Source organism: Dromiciops gliroides, chromosome 2, assembly GCF_019393635.1.
Source record: "Dromiciops gliroides isolate mDroGli1 chromosome 2, mDroGli1.pri, whole genome shotgun sequence".
NCBI classification, from domain to species: domain Eukaryota; kingdom Metazoa; phylum Chordata; class Mammalia; order Microbiotheria; family Microbiotheriidae; genus Dromiciops; species Dromiciops gliroides.
In genome coordinates this window covers 142,101,537-142,120,575 of record NC_057862.1, presented here as the reverse complement: position 1 = coordinate 142,120,575, position 19,039 = coordinate 142,101,537, and the positions used below count along the sequence as shown (strand labels likewise).

The 19,039-nt window shown below is 34.8% G+C and overlaps 1 protein-coding gene across 4 annotated transcripts in view; it reads left to right on the top strand.

The window, feature by feature from the left end:
* BNIP2 (BCL2 interacting protein 2) overlaps nucleotides 1-10,059 on the top strand; it is a 31,555-nt gene extending 21,496 nt beyond the window's left edge. For 3 of the 4 annotated variants that reach the window (XM_043985782.1, XM_043985781.1, XM_043985784.1), the window contains exons 6-11: nucleotides 44-146; nucleotides 2,850-2,981; nucleotides 4,074-4,160; nucleotides 4,256-4,354; nucleotides 5,084-5,119; nucleotides 8,181-10,059. In XM_043985782.1, coding sequence (XP_043841717.1) covers nucleotides 44-146; nucleotides 2,850-2,981; nucleotides 4,074-4,160; nucleotides 4,256-4,354; nucleotides 5,084-5,119; nucleotides 8,181-8,232 — 509 coding nt within the window. In that variant the 3' untranslated portion in view covers nucleotides 8,233-10,059. The remainder of the gene's footprint in view (nucleotides 1-43; nucleotides 147-2,849; nucleotides 2,982-4,073; nucleotides 4,161-4,255; nucleotides 4,355-5,083; nucleotides 5,120-8,180) is intronic. The other variant, XM_043985783.1, reaches the window with a different exon arrangement.
* The last annotated feature ends 8,980 nt before the right edge of the window (nucleotides 10,060-19,039 follow it).

Sequence of the window (19,039 nt, the reverse complement as noted above, 5' to 3'; positions counted from 1 at the left end):
CTGAAAATAAAGTGTTGGAGGTGTTTTGTTTTTTTAATTTCAGGTTATTATGGAGATGGATTAAATGCAATTGTTGTGTTTGCTGTCTGCTTTATGCCTGAAAGTGGTCAACCTAATTATCGCTATTTAATGGACAATCTGTTTAAGTAAGTAATATTTAAAAGGTTCCTATAAAGGGTGATTAGATTTTAGCCCCCATTTCCAATACCTATTAGGGAATGTGATAGAGCCTCTTTTAGTTTCTTCTTGTTTTTCTGTCATGAAACAAATTTTCACACTAACCAAAAAAAACACAGAATTTGGAGACTAGGATAGAAATGGCCACCAATTTATAATCAGGCCCTGACTCAAGCCCTGGCTCTGCTGCTTACTTTTATGACCATTGCCAAATAACTTGGCCCCTCTGGGCATCCATTTCCTACACATTGAGCGGGGAACTTCATTAGATGACCTAGCTTCTTTCCAGTTTTGAATAAGTAATCAAGTCCAGCCTCATTGTTTTACTTAGGGGAAATTGAAGTCTCCTAAAATCAAAATCCTGTCTCACAGTCCTTGAGCCAGTTACTGATAGAGACAAGCTAGAGAGATTCCAGACTCCACTTTAGAGTTCTCTATGAATATGCTCTTGTAAGTTAAAACACAACACAATCTTAAAGAAAACTTTTACAAATGTCCCCCCCTTTTTTTTAATATGCTTATCAAAAATAATACTTCTAGAATCAATTTACACTTGCCATGGCAACCAATTTGCCAGGGAAATGCTTTATAGAGTTCGATCAAATAATCAGTTGAGAAAAAAATAACAAAAACAAACAACTCAGAATATGGGAGCACAATACTCCCAGAATTAACATTGTATTATGAAATCAAAACCATCTTGCATTGTTTCAGAATTAGACAGATGAATGAATAGAAGAAAATACACATGGAAGAATAAAAGACAATGAAATTCAAACTAGGGAAATCTAAATGAATATGAACTTAACATTAATAAGAGTATTACAAAATATAAACTTGATCATGTGACTATAAAAAGCTTTTAAAAATATTCCCTTTTGTAAAAAAGCTAAGTATAAAACAATCTCAAAAGCATGAAAATCTCTATGAAAATAAACCCATACCATTAATTTCAAAATGTACGTGTAATAGCATAGAAATCCTATGTAACCGGAGGCAGCTAGGTGGCTCAGTGGATTAAGCACCGGCCCTGGATTCAAATTTGGCCTCAGACACTTGACACTTACTAGCTATGTGACCCTGGGCAAATCACTTAACCCTTACTGCCTCACAAAAAAAAAAAAAGAAATCCTATGTAACCTCTGAACTGACATTATTTCTCTGAGTGAATTTAGAACACTTTTGATTCTGATACCTAAAATCCCCAATACTCATATTAATATCTTGCTGCTTCTATATTTCTGTAAAATATGTCTTCTTGAAATATGATGATGATTGTTGTTTTTATTCAGTTTGTTTGTCTTCTTTAAAACCTCTATATTGTCAAATGCTTTATAAGGTTACTAATTAAAGACAAAAGCAGATTAACAAAATTATGAACAAAACGAGCATATCTGGAATTTAAAGGGTTTTCTAAGGTTGGTTTGGGAGAACCACAGCAGGTCAAGTCAGAATTACAGCCAGGCTGGGGAAGGGCTGAGCCTGACTGCTCTGGTAACTGAGTAGAATCTGCAGATGTAGCTTATTAAGATGCATGCTTAAGCTCAGGATCTAGGGAGGGTGGAGGAGTAGGAGGTGGCCCCAGATGGGGAGGAGGTGGGGTCCTGAGAGAAGGGGAAGGGCAATTTGAATCAGGCTTGGTTTCTAATTCAAGCCTGGGTTCCCCTTCTCTTCCCCCGCCCCCCCCCCATTCTAGGGGATTAAAGACTTCTAGAGGCTGGGTTGCTGCCTCCATGTATGCAAAATTAGAGCAACAATTAGTGTTAGAATTTGGAAAAGCTGCAGGAGTCAGAGGTTTCTCTGAAAAGGCATGGTTGGAAGAGGTGGGGTAGATATCTATATTCCCATGTATGAGCACCTTGCTCGCTCTTCTAACAAAAATAAAAACAGAAAATCCACAAAAACAAAGCATTAACATGATCTTATCCCCCCATTTGTCTGGTTAAACATACTAAAATCAGAAATAGGGTACATAGGGAGTTGAAAAAAACCCATTTGAAAATTTAAATAGAAAACAGCTGTTATTAGCAGTACTTCGGCTTTAAAGGGATAGGGTAGGGGAAATTTCTTACCCAACCAGAAGATCAGAAGATGGAGGTTTCAGCTTTCCTCTTCGTGGTCAGCCATCTGTAAGGGGCTAAAATTCTAGCTAGTGTCTAAAATATCTAATGAATGGTCGCCAATAAATTATGAGCTTTAGCAAGAGTTAGACTTTTAAGCATTTATTAAGGAGAATAAGAATTTGGTGAAGAGAAAGAGGCCTATATTCATCTATCTATTAAAGGAAGAGCGAATTTCTAGCTCCCTTCTCCACCTGAGTCCTGACAAAAGAGACCTAGAGCGCCAGCCTTGCCTCCCCTTCCTCCCACAAGCAAACATCATGCCAAAGAAAAGCCACATGTCTTGCCCTCAGGTACCTTCTCCTTATGGTGGAGTTTTCCTACAGTAAGTCTCCAGCAGGTGGTATCATTCCGATCGTTACACTTGCCACAATTCATCTTATTTGAACTACCATTTTTCAAAATCAGTGTTAGATCTGGTCTCATATTCAGGTTTTTTTTTTTTGTTTGGGGGGTGTTAGGTCTTTTTTAAAAAAAGCTTAACTCAAAAGAAGTAGCAAAAGTTCTCACACAATATATATTTTAAACTTTTCCCTCACTTTGTTTTTGCAGATATATTATTGGCACTTTGGAGTTATTAGTAGCAGAAAACTACATGATAGTTTATTTAAATGGTGCTACAACACGGAGAAAAATGCCAAGTCTGGGATGGCTCAGGAAATGTTATCAGCAAATTGATAGAAGGTAATTTAAGCTTCATAGATATTCTGAATAGTATCTCACTAGGTTAGATTTGCTTTTTAGAGTATCCCTGAAAGGAACTAAATATTTGTTTTGAAAAATTATTAATCACATAGCAGTATTCTCTTATTTCTCATTTGATAATTCACAACATGATGTAATTGAAAAAATACAAGTGTAGTTCTTCCAAATGAGCTTCTTCTATAAAATGAAACCTCTCACATCTTAATCAACACCAACCACAATTTATAATTTTTTGGATTGAAGTGGTCCGTGCCATGTTGCATTTTTAGTGTCTATGTACTCTTTTCTTAGAATTGCTTAGTAACTTTATTCATTCACTATTTAACTATTCTTAAAACTTTCATATTCTTAGGAATTATGCAAAATGGCTTTAAATGCTTTTCACCCTAGTTTTATTTATAATTGTTGGTTTATAATGAGGAAAATAGATCTTCTTGTAGCATCTATTACTTTTGCCAATATAAATGAATTCCTTTAATTTTTCATGTTTTAATTCACTCAGTTTAAAATTTTCCTATTTGTGACATTTGTAATCCCCAAAAATTTGAAGGGGAGAGTGGGACCTAAAAAAGTTAACTACCTTCTGGCATTTACTGATGATTGACATGATCCTAAATATGGTGAAGGGTATATGTATAATTAATACATGCTGGACTCTAAAGAAGCAGGTCTAATATTGGACTTTGCCTTTGAATCCCTTTCTGTTTATTTTACTTAACCTTGTAAGAAGACATAGGATCAGATATTAGGCTGGAAGGGACCTTAAAGGTCATCTAGAACTACCCATTCATCTATAGATGAAAGACTGAAATCACTCCAAGGGTAAGTGATTTGCCTAATGCCATACAGATAGTTAAGGAGCAAAGCACTGGAATTCAATTTCAAGCTTGCAATGCACTGAAAGCAACACCCATAAATAATTTTGAGAAAGTGAAATTGCCCCCATATTGAAATATTTTAAGCGATAATCATTATGAAATTGCTCACTGATACTTTTGTTTATTAAATACACATTTTAGAATTTTTCTCTAAAATGAGCATTTAACATTTCAATTCTTTTTTCTTTTTCAGGTTACGGAAAAACCTAAAGTCTTTAATCATAGTTCACCCTTCTTGGTTTATCAGAACACTTCTAGCAATTACAAGGCCTTTTATTAGGTAATACTCTGGAGATCACTTTGGTTACCTTTGTTTTGTCAACCCAAGTGTTCACAACCAACAAGTAATTATATTTTGTTTTTGTTCTTTTACAGTTCAAAATTCAGCCAGAAAATTAAATATGTTTTTAACCTGGCAGAACTAGCAGAACTTATCCCCATGGAATATGTTGGAATCCCAGAATGCATAAAACAGTATGTTTTTCTTTCCTTTTTACACTTTGTGATAGATAGTAAACATTGCTTCCCCATCCTATTTGCTTCTCCCCAGACCATTTTTAGCCCCAATTTTCCAGGTCGGTCTGCTGTGGCGATATTCCAGCAAAAATTGAATAGAAGGGAAAACCCCTTTGGTAGCCTTTTGTTTAGAAAGGAAAGGTAATTCTGGTATGTAGGCAGACCTACATTCTACCTATCTCTACTTAAAACATGCAGATGGCTTCCCCATATGGGTTTACTTCCCTGTCGACCAAACCTTGTATTTGACAAGCTAGATATAAATGATGTCTCTGCCTTCTGCTTTTCATTGCTGAAGATGCATAATGATCTGGATGTTAAGAGTTTTTTGATTCCTGTACTTGGGCAAATAATTTTTGAAGTACTAAAGGGTTTTGAGCATTCTCCAGGCCCTAAAATAGGTCATGAAAGTTTGGCAGATGACTTGACAACAGGAAAGCAGACAGTTATTTTTTTAAAAACATGTTGTATTTTTGCGGTTAGTTTTGATGTTTGTTAAACTAATGTAGTGTATAGCTACTAAAGAACTTAAGCTTTTTGATATCCATATTGCAAAGCTCTTTTAAATTTGGTCTGCAAGCTTTTTTATATCAACATTTATTTTTATAATTTTGTTTTCATTGTTCTCAGTTTTTGTTGGTCCACGTAACTTGTATATATTTACTGAAATAACTTTTCCCTACCAAGGTATGAAGAAGAAAAGTTAAAAAAGAAACAAAAAAGGTATATGCACACCTTGACTGGGTTGCATCTAGACTAGTCCATTTGCATTGCACACACTAACTCTTTTCTGATTGGTTAGCTTGCAGACAAGGATATAGCATTTGTAAATATAAATATTCCCCAGAAGATAACAGTATTTTTTTCCACCCTTAACCCCAGGCGGCTTCCTGATGCCAAATACATTGATCTTAGAGTCCCTGTTTATTTATACTGAGATTGACATAGGACTCATCCTGTAATATCAATACATGGTCTTTACATATTTTAGAAACATTATTGTGTAAATTATCTCTATTTTGCCAATTAGAAAATTATTAGTTATTTGTATTGGTATTGACTTCCTTTTGGAAAGGGCTAAAACTACCATTTGTACATTATCTCCCAAATATCAGATTTTTTCCAAATACTTTGTTTTAGTGTTCTGAATTATACATTACATATATTTATACAGATTATTTTTCCCTGGGGTTAGTGATTTATATTTGCAATGTGTATTTTCCTTTGCTAACCAATATTAAATTCTCTTGTATGCTTAAAATTAAATGGCCTGCTAACCAGTCAAGTAAATCATACATGTGATAAACTACCTTTTTAAGTTCAATAGTCACTGCTTAGCCACTGTACCATTTAACATTCAAAGTTCCTGCTTTTCCTTTTAAGTTTGATTCTGCTTTGATCATAACAAGCTTTTTTCTGTCAGTGTTTTGTCACAGGCAAAAAAAGGCACAAAATGGTAGGCATATTTTTGCTCTAACAAACATATAGATGGAGTTCCCAGTCTAAGATTAGTGTACTCATGTGATTAAATATAGACACTTAAATTTGAATTAGTCTGGAGTTCTAATGAGACCCATTTTTAGCAGGAAAATTTGATATTTGTTTGTGGGTTGTTTTATTTAAAATAATGATTGAAAGAAAACAAGTCCTAAACAATGTACTTTTAAACAGTTTTAAACTCTTTTGTGGACTTTCCTAATTTTGTGCTTATTTTGGTTCTGAGTCCATTTCTTAATGTAATATAATTTATAGCTTAGTTTTTCTATTATCTAAATTATTGACTAGTAGTCATTTAAGCTAATTTTATATGTAGAGATGGTTGTAGCTATTCCAGCAGTACTGCTGTGTGCTTGGAGTTTTCCCACTAAAGTTTTCCCTTTTTTTTTTTTTTCTTAAAGAGCTGTCCAAGCTCCTCTAGAATATGGTTATATTGCTGAGATTTAATGATACTACTTCTCACGTGGAATTCACTCTAAAATGTGGTATATTAAAGCAGTGCTTGGCAATGATAATACCTCACTTTATAGTAAGTTGTAATGTGGGTACTGTAGGAAAAAGAGTCCATTCTTTACTTTCTAAAAATCTTTTTGGGAATCTCTGATATAATGTACCAAGCATATATGCATGAGTATAAGCTTATTAAGCTACAGTGAAACTATGACTTCACATTGTTTTTCTAGCTTAAATTAATTTTTAAAAAATCCATATCAGCCTTGGATTTTTTTTAATATAGAAGGGGTTACTTTAAAGATGGGAACTCTGATAAGTACTTAATACAACAAATTTATTATGGATGTAAGTACCTATGATACAGTATAAAAAACTTGGAGTGGTAGAAGCTGGGTGGGAAGGAACACTAGCATTCCATTTAATTCTAGAATGGTATCTTAGGTAAAATGCCAGTGGCACAGTGGATAAGAGTGCCAAACCTGGAGTCAACAAGACCCTCATTCAAATCCAGCCTCAGATACTTAATGTGACCTGGGCAAATCACTTAACCTCTGTTTGCCTTACTTTCCTCATCATGTACAATAGGATTAATAAAAGCACATGCCTCTCAGGGTTGTTGTGAGGGCCAAGTGAGGTAACATTTGAAAAGTGCTTATTTAACCCGATGACTGGCACATGCTAGATGCTATATATGATAATGTTAGCAATTGTTGTTATTATTATTGTTTATTTGAAAATGCCTAGGACAGCAGTGATGCATAAAATAAGTTTTCTAAATACCTAAAGTGAGTATATAAAAAGGGTTTGGGTTTGTTTTGTTTTTTTCCATCAAAGACATTTATAAATGCTAGTAATTAGACATTCTATATAACTTCTGGAAATGTTTTAATGGTAGAATGATTTGATGGGCCTTCCACTTCTAATTATTTCCAGTCTGCAAAGTGAAACCAACCTATCACTAAATTAAAACACATTGGATCATAATATAATGTAGCATAAAATATTAATATTCATATTTCCCAACCCCTATTTCAAATTGTTGTTGTAAGGTATTTTAGCAGGAAGTAGTCCTAGTCCTATAAATTATAATGTAATCATAGATCCAGGTAAAACTTTTTCTGCTGATTTAGCAGTAGTGCTAGCATTTAAGCTCCCTACTCAGTGTGGCTTTGAGGAGGTAGCATGGTGTACTTAGAGTCAGAGGACTTGACTTTTCTTTCTAGCCCTGTATCTGTGTGCCGTGGGCCAGATGCTTCACTTCCATCATCATACAACAGAAAGGTTATTTGATTTGGACTCAGAAGGTCCAGTCTTTCCTCTTTTACTTACTATACCTGACCTTACTCTGGATGTTGAATTCCTCAGTAATAAAATGAGTGGTTTGTACTAGATGACCTGAGGTCTCTTCCTCATCTCCATCTTTGATCCTGTAAGAGGAGGGGTTTGAACCAAGATCTGAAGTCCCATCCAATTACACATGATCCAGGATTCAGCAAGCCATGGTTTCCAAATTTTAAGATGCTCATACTGGCTTTGGCTATTTTGCTTTTTAAATAACCTCTAATAGCCTTAAAAAAGCAGACATGGTTTAAGATTCTGTTGTTCCTTTCCCTTTCTTTTAACTGTTTTTTTCTCTTGTCATTTAAAGGACTCTTCGTTTGAGAAATAGTGTTTGGTAAACTATGTTTTGTAACTGCATCTATTTCTCCATAAATTTTTGTTTTTAACAGTATAATCTGTATACTAAAATATTCATTGTTGCTCTTACTCTGAAGTATTAAAATAAAAGCATTTGATAAAATAACTAATTTGTATTTCATTTTTCATTAAGCAGAGTTGATCAGGAATTGAATGGGAAACAAGAAGAACAGAAAAGTGAACAGTAAACTTGGGAGTCCAAACAAGACCTGAGAATGTGTAGATGGAATGATGTGATGCTCTTTTGCATTATAATGCATTTATTGGCCCTTATTTCTGTATAACCTGTTACAACGTTGACGTGATTTTCCTTAATGAACTTTTGTATAAGGGACTGTTCACTGCTGTATTGGTTTGCAAATCTTTTGAATTTAACTCTTTAATAGCTACTTTAATATTATATTGTAATCATTTTGTACTTTATATTGCTAAATGTAAAAGAACCACACTTTTTTATGAGGCATTTTTGCATTTGTTTTATCTAAGTGATGCATGTTCTTCAGTAAAATATTTATATACTTAAAATGGTAAAGGAAAGAGATAATATATATTTTTATGATTTTTGAACAATATTTTATAATATTGTATACCTGCATTATAGAACAATGTGCAGGTGAATAAGGCCATATAAATGACTCTGAAGTCATTATTTTGTAAAATGCATGATGGAATTTTTTGTAAAGGGTTAAACACATTTCTTAAGATTTTAGAAAATTAGGATGTTTTTATGTATTGAGGATTGGTTAGACCAGTTGTCACAAATACATGAAGACTGTTCTTGTTCATGTATTGGATACATGTCAAATATGCCATGACAAGCTTTCCCCCTTTGAAATACATTTTCCCCCTTATGAAAATGTAACTACACAATGCATTGTACACTTTTTAAACAAGTCAAAAAGCCATTTTGTGAACTGGATAATTGAAGGGACTAGGAATTGGTGGGTCTGCTTGTGTGCATATATGTATAGAACCTTTCAACTTCAGGCCATAGATAAGAACTTTTCACATGTCTTAGGACTGTTGATGAATGTGAAATGAATTGCTTGTGCAGGATAGCATTCTGCTGGACTGCTGAGTTACCAGATAGCACTGCAGAAGATGTGGCAAGTTGTCCACTGTCACTTTTTGTTCCATAAAGAGCAAAAGCTTACTTTTGTTTATCCTGTACCATAAAAGTAGGCACTTTAAAAAAATAGAATATTTACTTCCTTATCATGTCATTTTTTAAGAACTAGGTATTTGACTTTATTCCATCAAGATTTTTTTTTCATGCTCAATCATGTTTTACAATATCATAATGGAAGTTGACTGTAAATCAAAGTAACATTAAATTGTTGTCAATTAATCATTTGATGAAAATGTGTAAACTTCTTGTTCAATTTAGTAAGTACATTTACTCTACTTATGAGAAATGGTACACATACAACTTGGAAATTAACTAGGAAAACAACATTTTGAAGTTGTCTAACATCTCCATTACAATAATTTCTTGCTAATGTGTCTGAGTTTTGTAAATTTCTTTAAGATCATTTCTTCATAGGCTGCCTGGATTGGGTTTTGAATGGAGGTTTTAAAATTCACTCTTCTAAGATTCTCATGTGAAAGTATTTGTCAGACTTCTTTTGCAAAGTATTTCTTTTGCAAAGGGGAATTTTTCTTCTCTACCTTTGTTTTTGTTGGTCATTAAATTCACATCAAAGGGCTGTCCAAGAGGAAAAATTCAAAACAATCTCCTGAATTACCAGGATTAAATATCTGTAGATTTGTGATTGAGTCATTTCAGTTATTTCAGTGTTTCAAGATCATTGCAAAGCTTTAGTATTTAAGACAGATTCATAACTGTTATGGATATGGACAAGACTATAGGTGTAATTGTCCATTTGGGGTTTTTTAATGCAGAAAAATTAATAGGCTCTTCTCTTTATGTCACAGTAAGTTGTCAATTATTTAGAATTAAACTGCCTCATTCCTCTGTAGTCACCAAGAACGAACTGTTGGTTGTAATGTGCATGAGTGTTGCTATCTGTAAATATTTGTTTCTTCATTTTTTACTCAGCATTCCAAGCTGAAAGCAAGTAGTCATTCCAGAAATGACATTGGGACTTCACCATGATACCAAAAATGTTAAGTTTCTAAAGGGAAATACATAAGAACTCTATTACAACAGTGATATGGGGAAACAATAGTTTTATTGAGAAAAAGGTATATCATCTTCATGTACAGGAAATCAAATTTGACCCAGTGAAAGTGAATCTGTAGTACAGTGATTCTGTAAGCATTTTTTCTCTTGAATATTAGGAGATTGTAATGACCCATATGAAACATTCACTTCTTTTGATCTTTAGTTCTCAATTTGGGTTAAATAAGAAATGTGAATTAGCCTTTCTCCATGTAGTCATGTGGATGCATGTGTTGACCTAGATAGTGTTTTGGTCATTTGTCTTGTGATGTATTCTGTTTGCATCTTTTATTTTGCAAGATTTTAATATATGGACTCAGTTTGTTGATTCTAGAATAAGTTTGCTTATGAGCAGAAAAGGACTTTGATTCCCTATCCTACATAATGTTCATGAACAGCACTCACAGTTCATTAGGATAGAATTACATAAATTTTAAGTTATATAAAACTTGTCAAAGTAAAGGAGTGAGTATAGAAAATGTAGAAGAGAGCCAAGTAAAGGAATGAGAGAAAATGAGTTAAGACAGGTGAAGAAGGGGAATGAATGATAGGATACTATGAACAATGATTTATCTCCAGTATTACTCAGTGGCCAATTTCTTGTAGAACATACTCACCCTAAAGGTAATAAGGTGTAGATGATATTCACCAGCATCCAACCACCAACTCTTAAGGAAATGAAGGGGGGGGGAGGATTATTAAACTGCATTTAACCACGGCAGACAGTATCCAGATTATATGAATAAACTGAAGAGCACAAGCAATCAGTCATACACAGTGAAATAAGAGACGATCAGACAAAGTAATAACAATATTGAGAAACCTATTCAGGTTTTGTCATTTTGCTTTAATATTTGCTGTCTAATATAAGCATGTTCTTTTACCTCCGGAGGCAAGTGGGTACTGGAAAATATGGGGCAGCAGTCATACTTCTTTGGTTTACCCACCCCTTCTCTGCCAATTCCACATCTTTCATTGGCAGATCAAAATCTGATCACTTTAAACTTAATGCTAATGTGTATAGAAGAGCATTGCATAGCTAAGACTGAGCGGTAAAGAGTTTTACTGACCTGGTGTATACAAGGTTGGGAAAACTTTTTTGTTCTTCACATTTCAGCTATTGAATTGCCAGTGTGTTTTAGAGTGAAATGTCTTCCAAAGGATACAGCCTTCAGTTTTGCACATTTTTGTTCTGAAGTATTGCTTGTTGCATGGACCTGAACAAAGGAGAGCATGAGCATTTTATATAATACTTGCCAACCTCTGTGCTGGCAAGTGCTTTACAAATACTTAATTTTATAAGAATTTGAGAAGTAGAAGGCATCTTATATAAAAGGCAGCCTACATATGTTATGTAAGGAAACCAACTCATCTCTGGTTGTTTCTTCTGCACTGTAATCCTAGAAGTTTGGTAGGGACCGTTTACAATTGTTTTCCATCCCAAAAGATGTTTTAAAGTGCCTTTTAAAAAAATCCTTGCATGTGGATGTTGAATGATTTGGGACTAAAGTTTGTGATAAAGATATTCTTGTTTGAGGGGACTTATAAGCATCTTTTTTTTTTTTTGCAGGGTGATGAGGGTTAAATGACTTGCCCAGGGTCACACAGCTAGTAATTGTCAAGTGTCTGAGGCCAAATTTGAACTCAGGTCCTCCTGAATCCAGAGCCAGTGCTTTATCCACTGTGCCACCTAGCTGCCCCCTAAGCATTTTTCTTAAACAAATAGTTAACTAGCATTAGGAATTTATGGAATATGGCAGATAAAATTCCAGATGAGACTGGTAAATAGTCCTGCATTTGGAGGATGGATTCAAATGCTCCTACTTCCTACCTCTGTCTAAGGCAGTCAAATCACTTAACCTATTTGGACCTTGAATAAACTGTTTAATGACTAGATGACTTCTAAAGTTCTTCCCATCTCAAAATCAAATGGCATGATCCCACAAAAGTTAATTTCCCACCATGCACTTTTTTCCTATAATGGATACATTATGAATAATTCCCCATAGAGACAAAATCCTAGGCAGAAGTGTACAGGTTATGGCACACTGAAAGGAAATAGAGGAAAGAGTACATATTTTAAAAGTAGTTAAAAGAAGAAATGTGGTCATAATGAATTAATTTTATTTAGCAAAGTAATTGGAATTTCCCGTTGTATTAAAAGGAACAGAAATTCTCTGACAGACCTTAGGGTAGAATAATTTGGAGAGGTCTAGGAACTAGTTACACGAGAAGGCCTTGCTGGTAAGGAAACATCCATAATGAATGGTGTTGACCCCTGGCCCTGATAATCCCATTTAGGTCACTGAGAGGCAAATGGGGAAGATGTCTATGATTCATTTTTATGTACTAAGTATTCTGTGTGTTTCTTAGGAAGCAGTGTCCCAAAAGGGATGCTTCACCTTTTTCTGTAATTTTTCAATTTGGCATATACCACAAGTATGTAGTTCTTCACAATTTTATCCCTAAATTTCTTAAATAGTAATAGGAAATATTCCACTGTTTAGCAGTATGATTGCAAAGGATCTCAGCATTATAGCTATATTCATGCAGCTTTATTTATTATATAATAGGCTCCCTGCTTAATTTACTGCATACGTATCACATATAATTTTTTTTTAAATAGTAAGGAAAATTCTCATAAGTGCTATATCCAGTCAAGCATAAGATGAAAACTGGGAAAGCTTCAAATTCACAAAATTATGATCGGTGCTTTTTAAAAATAAACGATTGTATACTGTAAAACGTGATCAGGGAATTATAGCACATTTGCATTTGAAGCTATTTTGGTATTTTGCTAATAAGCAGACTGAGGGCATACTTAGAAATACCTCACATATTTTTTACTGGCCAAAAACCCAAATATTTTCAACTTTTCTTGAATATTTTTTATACCTGGTCTTGTACCCCAAATGTTTTTTAAGCTTCATCTTTTAGATATGTAGTGGTCACATTTATTTAGAGGAAAATATATATGCTTATGTAGTCTCTTCAATATTGCTGGTATTCATTTTATGACCTGGCTTGACTCTAATAGCACTTTGATTTTTTTACTACAAAGTCCAAAAATTTAACATTTAATGCACTGTAATAGTTAACTTATCTAGATGTTCCTTAGTATAAGGATTAATGTGTAGAAAAAGTACTGTCATTGTATAAGAAATTCAACCTGAGTGTATGTTTATATTAAGAGTAATAGTCTTTCAAGTCAAGGAAACCTTTTTGGGTTTTCTTTTGGCATGTCAGGAATATGGTCATTTGTGGTCTGTTGCACTTCATGCTATTGCAGATTTAATAAACCTTAAATAAATTAATTGGAAAAGTAATGTTATTTGACTCATTTGACCTCATTTACTTGATCCATTAAGCTAATATATTCTGCATGTCAATTAACCCATTTTTCAAATGATCTTAAAACCTTTCTTACATCACATCACTTTCTTACATCACATCATATCCCTCTATTCCTAAGAAATTTCATTCTATTTGCAGAAAGATAAAGCTTAACTTTTATTTTAAAATTTTATTAACAAACTTGCATTCTTTACAGCATGAGATTGTAATTTTCTTTATATTTCCCAATATGTTCCAATAAATTACTGAATAATAGCATATACAATTGAAAACATAACCTTAAGAATTTTTAAGGTTAAGTTATGTTTTCAGAGGTGGTATGGTTTTTATGTGTTTGTGGTTTGCCTTTTTCCATTTGTTCCACACTTAACTCTCCAACTAGTTTAATGTTCAATTGCTCTTGGTATTCATGCTACTTTTCACCTAAAGTTTGTATGATGGATCAACATTGTCAACTAGGTTAGGGATTGGAATTGTGGTAAATGTTGCAAATAGATACCTAGTCCCTTATGTGGAATTAGATGACCTCTGAGCTGCTTTTCATCTCTGAAACTCATGATCAGATGAATAAAGTATACCACAAATTGCTCATCTATTCCCATGGCTTCTTGCTTCAACAATTAATGCTATACACTAGGCTCACATTTCAGAATTATCTTCCATTCCTCTCTTGCTCCATCCCCAGTCCCTCCACTGCCAAGTCCTTTGAATTCTATCTCTGCAATCACATCATTTTTCCATCTACACTCATTGCCAACACCATTATTTAGTTTCCTTTATATCTCGCTTCTTAAACTTTTTCCACTCAGGACCCCTTTTCACCCAAGAAATTTTTACATGACCCCAGGCATATGGGTATATAAAATAGGTATACATAACCTTTTACTGTTGCCAAATTTCTTGTGATTCCCACATTCAGTGACCCACAATTTAAGAAGCTTTGATATATATATATATATTTATATATATATGTGTGTGTGTGTGTGTGTGTGTGTATAATACAATTCTTTACAGGTTTAAAAGCATTTAACTTAAACAACAACATGGGGCAAGTCACTTCTCATACAGTTTCCTGCAAAATGGGCACTTGGTTATTTTCTGTATCTCACAAAGTTGATTTGAGAGAATAAAATAAGGTGATGTATCTAAAAGGGGTAGCTGGAACTTTGACCCAGGTCTTCTGACTCCCAAAAGTGATATCCAGTTGCCATCATTTTGGAAGGTTTCTGAATGGTTTCCCTGCCCTTATTTTCCCTCTACTCCAATTTAATCTTTTGTTGGCAGAGTAATTTTAGATTCTCAGACTGTTTGAATTGAAATAGAATTTTTAAGAGCATTGATCTTGTCTTCTGATTTTATGTATGAGAAACTTTCCTCACATCTCAGGACTTTATTACGCTCCTAGGCACTTACTCTATTTTGGATTAGTTGATACTGCCTTGAGATTGTCTAGTAAGTGGGTGTCACATAGGCCATTAAACCACACATAATTCCTGTGGGCTACATATCGACTTAGAAAACCACATTTACATATTCCTTATTAAATAATTGTTCAAACCAATGTGTGGGAATTGCATGTTTGGCACCTGATCTAATACAACCCTTTCGTTCTGCAGAAAAGGAAATGGGTCTAACAGGGTATAGCAAGGTTGTGAAGAGCTCAAGATAACAGTAAATAGCAGAGCAGAGTAGGGATTCAAACCCAAGTCAGCCTCCATTGGTTAGAGCAGGTTTTTAATTAGAACCAATCTATAGCTAATAGATGGGAGTCATGTAAGCAGATGAATTCTTCAAGGGAATAAATATATTAGAAAAAGCTGAACATGCACAGTTATCTCCCTCTGCCAATTTGTAAACTTTATGTCTCTTTTTTTTTTTTTTTTTGGTGAGGCGATTGGGGTTAACTGACTTGCCCAGGGTCACACAGCTAAAAGTGTTAAGTGTCTGAAGCTGGATTTGAACTCAAGTCCTCCTGACTCCAGGGCCAGTGCTCTATCCACTGTGCCACCTAGCTGCTCCAACTTTATGTCTCTTGAATTATAGGTAGCTTTGTACCTTGTGGCTTCCCTTCCCTGCTGTAGCTCCCTGTTATGGTAGTTAGTATTTTAGGTAGCAATGGTTCAAAACTCCAGGTGCTAAACTTGAAATGAAATGCAAATATTTTAAGCATGGATTAATATCAATCTACAAGGCTAATGACTAATGAAAGTATAAAAAAATTATAAAAGGTATTCAATTTGCACAGCCATGAAGTTTTCAAAGGATGTATAACGCTTCATGATAGAATCAAACTTGAGATTTCTACAAGTTTCTATCACAAGAGTGATAGGCTGACTAGGTTATAAAGGTAAAGTCCTACATCTGGGTTTAAAAAAAAAATTGTAGAAATGTAGCATAGAGGAGGTAATGTGGCAACAGTATATCTGTAAAAGACCTAGAAGTTTTAGTAGGCTCGAAGCTCAGTATGAGTCAATGTTATAGCACTTCCCTCCCTCCATTATGTTCTTAGGTTATTAGTAGATGCTGTGGTCCAGGAAAAGAGGGGTGATAGTAGTGCCGTGAAGCTGTGGTCAAAGAGTGTACCATTGTGTTCTGATCCACATATATAACTTAGGAAGGATCTTGATATGCTAGAGCCTTCCTGGAGGACATTAAACTGAAGAAGCAAATACTTAAAAATGGGGGGGGAGGATGTTGTCTTCAGTAATTTGGTGGAAGATTTGTTTACCCAATCTGGAAAGGGAAACTAAGAATAATGGATGGAAATTAGAGAAGCATATTTTGGCTTGCTATTAGAGAAAAACTTGATAACATCTAATGCTATCCCAAAGTGGAATGGGTGCCCCTGAAAGAGACAATTCTTGGTGATTGGATATCTTAAGTCCAGACTGGATGGCCACTTGTCAGAAATGCTGTAAATGAGATTCCTACTTGTTGAACTGAATTACTTTTGAAGTTCCTTCAAATTTTGAGATGTTATAGTTCTGTCACAATAACCCCAGCATCTAGCATGGTGTGTTGGCCTAGCAAAGCCAAAGGACTGTAGGTCATACAACATGCAGTCCATTTTCCTGAATTGAGCAAGTCCCCCAATTGCCAATCTATAATAATTTTTAGAATTTGTTCCTTTTTCCATGCATTTAATTTTCCCATAGTCATTCTCCAGGAAGTTGCCTGAGCCAGGGGATTAGCCAGGAAGCCTTAGTCAGGCTCATTGGTCATCTGATAATTGAAATAACCCTCCTGCTGATCAACACTGGAAATTTACCCAAGAATAATTGCATTCTCTGTCCTTTTCCACAAAGGAGTTTAACCAATAACTATTAGAACTTCAGAATGAGAAACAGGTATAGGAGAGAAATAAGATTGAAAAGTGCCAATGGAATATCAGAGACATCAAGGTATAGTGGGAAGTAGGGTAGATTTTGTAAAATGGGGATTACGTTTGAACTTTGGCTATGTCACTTAAAATATTTTGTTGTTGAGTCGTTTTAGTCATGTCCAACTCTTTGTAACTCCATTTGGGTTTTCTTGGCAAAGATACTGGAGTAGTTCTTCATTTTATAGATGAGGAAACTGAGACAAACAGGGCTAAGTGACTTGTCCAGAGTCACACAGCTAGTAAGAGACACAGCTCTTAAGAGGCTGGATTTAAACTCAGGAGTATGTCTTCCTGCCTCTAAGCCCAGCACTTTATCCACCTAAGTAAGTGCTCATACATAAAATACTAATATTGAGCAAGTTATGTCACCTGCCGCCCCTAGTTTTACTGCCTATGAAATCGGGGCTTAGAGATTTAGTTGGAAAGCCCTTTATAACTCATTCCACATCAGTCGAGGAGAGATGCCCTATGGATAGCTTTGAGTCATGCTAATAGAGTTTAGAGATGAAAGGGATTTTTAGAGATCATTTAGTCCAGTCCCCTCCATTTTATCAGTGAGAATACTGAAGTCCTAAGAGGCTGTGACTTGCTCGAGGCCACAAAGGAAACAGCAGAGCCAAGATTCAAACCTAGATCTTCTGAATCTAAAATCAATGTTCATCATACTTTTGTGGTCTGGTGAACAGAAAATAGGTCAATACGAAAATGATTTTAGAAAGATCTGCATCCTGATGATAGTTGAATGAATGGAGTTGTGAACTGATCCAATCATTCTGGAGAGCAATTTGAAACTATCCCCAAAAGGCTGTAAAACTGCATACCTTTTGATCCAGCAATACCCCTGTTTTGTTTATACATCCAAAAAATGGGAAAAGGACCTATTTGTACAAAAATATTTATAACAGCTGTTTTTGTGGTGGCTAAGAATTGGAAATCAAAGAGATGCCCATTAGTTGGAGAATGGCTAAACAAACTGTAGTGTATGATTGTAATGGAATATTATTCTGCTATAAGAAATGACAGGCAGGATGATTTCAGAAAAATCTGGATTTAGATGAAATTGACGTATGGTGAAGTGAATGTTGTACACAGTAATAGCAATATTTTTTTATGAAAATCGAATAACTTAGTTATTCTCAGCAATGCAATGATCCAAGACAATCCTAAAGGACTAATAATGAAGCATACTATCCATCTCCAGACAAAGAACTGGTATTGATTGAATACAGCCTGAAGCATGCTGTATTTTCCACTTTCATTTTTTCTTTTATTCGAGTCTTCCTATTACAAAATGACTAATATGAAAATGTTTTACATAATTGTACATGTATAACCTATATCTTATCACTTATTGCCTCAAGGAGTGGGAAAGGAAGGGATGGATAAAATTTGGAACTCAAAACTTTAACTAAAAATATTTAAATTTTTTAAAAGAATTGACACCAAGGTTGTAAGCCTTGGGTGACTGGGAGGAGGGTGGTACCCTTGAAGAATAATAAGGAACTTTGGAAGAGGGAAGGATTTGGGAGAAAATATAATGTCTGTTGTATATATCTTGAGTTTAAGAGGTCTACTGGACATAGAGTTTGAAATATTCAATAGGCAGCTGGAAAGAGAAGCTAAAGGCCTGGAGAGAAGTTAGGTTTGGATAACTACATCTGAGAATCATCTGCATAGAGATAATTGAATCCAGGGCAGGAGGTGGTCCTCAACTCCAGGGCCATTGTTCTATTCACTGCACCACCTAGCTGCCCCATGATCAAATGAAATATTTGCAAAGTTCTTAGCCTAGTTCCACAGGTACCATATATAACATACCAGCAAATGGTATATAGCTTGTTTCCTTCCTTCTTTCCATCCTTCTATTTGAGCTCATAAGATCACCAAGTGAAACAGGATAGAAAGGGAAGAGAATGGGTGTGTTTGTAAATAAGGACAGGGAAAAATGGAAGGTTAATGAGAGTGGTGATGACAGGGGGAAAACTGCTGGAGAAGACAATGGAATGGGATTAATTTTCCTCCTACAGAGGTTTGCCTGGACAAGGAGAACAGCCCACTCTTCCTGTGAGATGGGGTG